The 5,127-nt window shown below is 36.8% G+C and overlaps 1 protein-coding gene across 6 annotated transcripts in view; it reads left to right on the plus strand.

Moving 5' to 3' along the window:
• The window catches only part of LOC108749530 (basement membrane-specific heparan sulfate proteoglycan core protein), a 203,761-nt gene that overhangs the window by 183,158 nt on the left and 15,476 nt on the right, over positions 1–5,127 (plus strand). For 5 of the 6 annotated variants that reach the window (XM_018488293.1, XM_018488301.1, XM_018488309.1 and 2 more), the window contains 8 exons: positions 34–244; positions 604–744; positions 1,084–1,377; positions 1,454–1,656; positions 1,972–2,197; positions 2,515–2,885; positions 3,051–3,333; positions 3,613–4,054. In XM_018488293.1, coding sequence (XP_018343795.1) covers positions 34–244; positions 604–744; positions 1,084–1,377; positions 1,454–1,656; positions 1,972–2,197; positions 2,515–2,885; positions 3,051–3,333; positions 3,613–4,054 — 2,171 coding nt within the window. Of the gene's footprint in view, positions 1–33; positions 245–603; positions 745–1,083; positions 1,378–1,453; positions 1,657–1,971; positions 2,198–2,514; positions 2,886–3,050; positions 3,334–3,612; positions 4,055–4,386; positions 4,705–5,127 lie in introns of all 6 variants that reach the window. The other variant, XM_018488334.1, reaches the window with a different exon arrangement.

Consider the following 5,127-nt stretch of genomic DNA (forward strand, 5'->3'; position numbering starts at 1 on the left):
AACCACTTTGGTAATTTATCATATTATAAATAGATTCGCTCGCACGTGTCATCTTGGCTCTGACGGCCAACCCACGTGTGATTGTCCTCCTGGCTACGTTGGACGCAGGTGCGAACAGTGTGCCACTGGTTACCAGGGAAATCCTCTTATTCCTGGAGATATGTGCGTTCCGCTTCAGCAATGTGATCCTAACGGCAGTCTTAGTCCTAACGCCGATCCACATACTGGAAAATGTCATTGCAAGGTACAACATATCGATAATAATACCGCTGCTATTACGCGTAATTTCCCACAGGGTATCTCAGAAATTACGTATTTTTTTTTTACTATAATCTCATCTTCAAAAAAAGATCAAATAAATTGTTTTATCAAAAAATTTATGCGAGATAAATTGCGCAATTTTTTGAACACTTCGCATAACAATTTTATTATTGTTCTTGCATCCATCTTCTGTGGATTATTTTTAACTTTAAAAATGTAAGTATATTTTATGGTCTTTCTATATATAAAAATGTATGTAAATCGAGGTTTAGAATAAAAATGAGTGGTACAACGTCTCGCGGTCGAGAACCGTCGTCTATTCTCTAATATTTCTTTTTTTAGCAATATGCGACGGGTCTCACTTGCAACCAATGTAAGGCGAATACCTTTAATCTGGCCTCGTCGAACCAATTTGGATGCATAGCTTGCTTCTGCATGGGCATCACCAACAGATGCGTCTCTTCTAACTGGTACAGGAACGAGGTACAACGAAGATATAATATATAATGTCTATTTTCATCTTTGTCATGCAGATCTCAAACAGAATACAAATCATGAGATCAAAAAATGACATTAAAATGGCTTCAAAAAATTACTAAAAAAAATCACTTTTCAATTAATTAAAATTTTTTTAACATTATTTCGATGTTATTGCGTAATTTAATCTTTTCAACATGAAAAACTATGTATATAAGCGAGATTTTATATTTCATATATAAATTTAACACACAAAATATTGTATACTATTTTGTACAATTTCTATAGAAATATAAGTTATCTCGATTAAAATAAAATCTTATATCTATCATTTGCACTTTGCAGATTCGCGTATCGTTTACCAACTCGATTCGAGGTTTCTCTTTGATCGAATCCAAGAGCACTGACACACCAGACATTGTAGAAGGAATTCATCTAAACACCATTAACCGAGAAATAGTTTATGGCGAGTTTCCCAATCGTGGTAACAACGACGTCTACTACTGGCAATTGCCCAGCATTTTCTTAGGAGATCAAATAACATCTTACGGTGGCAATCTCAAGTACACTGTCAGATATGTGCCCTCTCCAGGCGGTCAAAGTTCAAGGAACAACGCTGCGGACGTCGAACTCATTAGCGTGAGTGCACATTCGTGAGCCTTAATCAGTGTACTTGACGATAAAGATATAACAGGGTGATTTAAAATGCATACAGGCTAACGACATCAACTTGCTTTACTATTCCCGCGAGTCTCCCGAGCCTAACTCTCAGCAATCATTCACCGTACCATTGCTCGAGCAATATTGGCAACGTAATGATGGAACTCAAGCGGACAGGGAGCACCTTCTAATGGCTTTGGCAGATGTACGAGCCATCAGAATCAAAGCCACTTACACGACGCATACAGACGAAGCTGCGTAAGTACTTTATGCATTCTTGATTTTCAATCTTATGTATTCGCAATTAAATGATAACTAACAATAAAGAAAAAAAACGACTATTTAAAAAGACTATTTAAGCTTTTTAGAAAAATTATCCGAAAGAAACATTTCGAAGAACTGTTTAAAAATGTTTGTAAAATAGATAATATATAAATTTCAAAACAAAATTGACATTTTAAAACAAAAATTACGTATTTATTCGATATTCAATTAAAATAAAATTAAAAATAAGAATATTTTAGAAAATGTTTTAATTACCGTAATTGAGCAAGAACATTATGTATGCTTTAGGCTCTCCTTCGTGTCTTTGGACACCGCCGAAAAATATAACACAGGTAAAGCTCGTGCAGTCGAGGTTGAAGAATGTACTTGCCCCGCTGGCTACAGAGGACTTTCATGCGAGGATTGCGACGTTGGTTACACCCGGGCCATTGAAGGTCTCTATTTAGGCATCTGCGAACCGTGCAATTGTAATAATCACACGAATCAATGCGATCCCGAAACTGGCACTTGTGAGGTAATAAAAATAATTTTAATTGAGCGACGACGTTACGTTTTAATTAATATAACGAAATTCTTTTGTTTTTTTTTTAGTTTAAATTTAATGAAAAAGTTTAATCGTTTAGACTTAAAGTAGTTATATTGATAACTGCTTAATTTAAATACAATATTTTTCCAAAATGCAATTTTATATATTTGATATAAAGATATAAAATATAAAAATATAAAAACTTAACTGAAGTTAATTAGAATTTTATAAAAATATGGCTATATAAATATGTAGATAGGGAATCAGAAGCATTTGATACAAAAATTGATACCTTACGTCGACAGAATTGCGCTCATCATACTACGGGAGAGTACTGCGAACTGTGTGAACCGGGATACGAAGGAGACGCTACTCGAGGCACCCCGAATGATTGCACGTATAGAAGTCAGAGACCTGAGCCATGCAGATGCAACGAGGCTGGTTCACGTAGCACTTCTTGCGTCGACGGTCGATGCGAGTGTAAGAGGAACGTCGAGGGTCCAGAATGTAATCGATGCCGCCCGTCGACATACGGATTACGCGCCGAGAACATTGATGGATGCATCGAGTGTTACTGCAGCGGGGTAACTGATCAATGTCATGAGAGTACATTATACATACAACAAATACCGATGTGGGTATATGACTCCCATCACGGCTTCACTCTTACGGACTCGTAAGTATGCTTCATTTTTTCAAGTTTTTTTTTTAAGTTAATATTATATAAGCATGAATAAAAATTTTATTAATTTTTTCCTGCTTTATTTTGATAAATAAAATTTGTACTTATAATAAGAAGCAAATAAAATTTGGAATGAATTGATTTAATGTCCTTATTTAGGACTAGACGCGACATAATTGACGATGGTTTCGAGCTAAATGTGGCAATGAATGAAATCGGCTACCGCTATCCGGATAGCAGAAGCCGCAGGTTGTTCTGGTCGCTTCCGAGTGTTTTCACCGGTAACAAAGTGAAGAGTTACGGCGGAAACTTGACTTTGACGCAGCATATCACTGCGTATCCTGGCGCTCAGAGTTACAGAGATCAAGACATTTTGCTGATTGGCAACGGCATTACATTATTCTGGACAAATCCGGTGGAGCTCCAGCCTGAAATTCCGCTGGTACGTAGAATAGATTCTATATTTTATAATTTTTTGAGAAGATCGAAAAACCTGAACCCAATTTACCAAATGGATAAAATATTTTTTACCATAGTTATTATAGTTGTTCTAATAAAATTTCTTTATCCTTTATTTATTATTTAATTGAATATCTACATCATTTATCGTTAAATAATTTAATTTATAGTATTATGTGTATAAAACACTAAACTTTGTATAATGCTATAAATTAAATTAAAATCCAAATGTTTCACAATTGTAAAGACGTACACCTTTCAGACCTACACCGTTCCTTTGAAAGAGCACGAATGGAGAAGACTAACCACCGAAGGACCGCGCAGCGCTTCCAGGACGGATCTCATGATAGTGCTTTCCAATTTAGAAGCTATCTTGGTCCGCGCGTCCCACAGTGAGAGAATGACCGCAACATATATCAGTGATATTAGCATGGACACGGCCGTAGAAAATCTAATTGGAAACCGACGTGCGACTCAAGTTGAAGCTTGCCGCTGTCCGACCGGTTACACGGGCACCTCCTGCGAAACCTGCGCTCGCGGTTATTATAGAGACACCAGCGATCGGACTATCAGTTACTTGGGCGCGTGTAATCCCTGTCCATGCAACAAAAATGAAGAGAGCTGCGAAATCAGCAGATCTGGCCATATCAAATGCCACTGCCTGCCAGGATATATAGGACAGTATTGCCAAGACAGTGGTGTTGGTAAGTAATAGCGCTTCTTAACGCAATAGAAATTAGAAATAATATTTCATTAACACAATTAATGTTTCCAATTACTTTTGTTCCCAAAAAGACAACTTTTAAAAAGAATTGAGTGATAAATTGTATCAAATTATTTATAACGAAGAAATATCGTTCTAAAAAGTTACTCGCGGTAAAAAGAAAATAATCTACAATAGATCAAATTATCTGATTTATTATATTTGAATATGTTTTTGGAAGCGTGAGAGCAGAACTTTTTCGTCAGGATTTTACATTTATACATTATAGTAAAAAAAATATTTTAAACTTATCCTTCCCCCCTAAAAGAATAGTAATGACAATACGTTGGTCAGGTGAGCTCATGGTAAGCCTAATGCCGATGAACGGCGAAGTCGAGCCGTATTCTACGATCCAATTTACGTGCAACTATGACTATCCAGACATGTTTTACATCTATTTTAAATTGTCGTCGTTCGACGGATTTCCCATAACTGCACGGAGTGGCGAAATCGGCCCGATAATGAAGACAGAGAAAGGAGCTGTTCGTACTTGGTTCGTCCACATGGGGAATGTCCCCTGCAACGTGGAGTGTCATATCGTGAATGACCGCGGCAAAGAACTGGTCAAAATTGTGACGTCGATTACGCCAGGTTTGACGGACTAAATAGCGAGAGCTTTCGCATCTTGTCCGTCCATCGGTAATTCATGACAAGGGCTTGGATTATCATTTCACAACCTGCGTTGTCGTCAGGTCATCGTAAATCATTATTGTAGATTGTCACCGAATCTGGTGAAGGTATTTTCTTGGATTTGTAGTCTTCATTACGATTCCATAATTTTCCTGGTATATGGTATATTCAGTATCACGGATGTCCTGTCGATGTACAGTAAAATATGTGTACCGTAGCAATTAATACAAGTGTATCATTCTTCGAAATAACCGTCATTGTAATGTTTTGTCAAACTGTAATGGTAATTGCATCATTGTGTTACAGACGAATGTCGCTTATTCATTGCAATGTATCCACAGAATTGTTCAATTCAGTAATTCCATATCTCTCTGTTGTTACTCG

The sequence above is a fragment of the Trachymyrmex septentrionalis genome, unplaced genomic scaffold (genome assembly GCF_001594115.1).
Source record: "Trachymyrmex septentrionalis isolate Tsep2-gDNA-1 unplaced genomic scaffold, Tsep1.0 scaffold11, whole genome shotgun sequence".
Classification (NCBI taxonomy): domain Eukaryota; kingdom Metazoa; phylum Arthropoda; class Insecta; order Hymenoptera; family Formicidae; genus Trachymyrmex; species Trachymyrmex septentrionalis.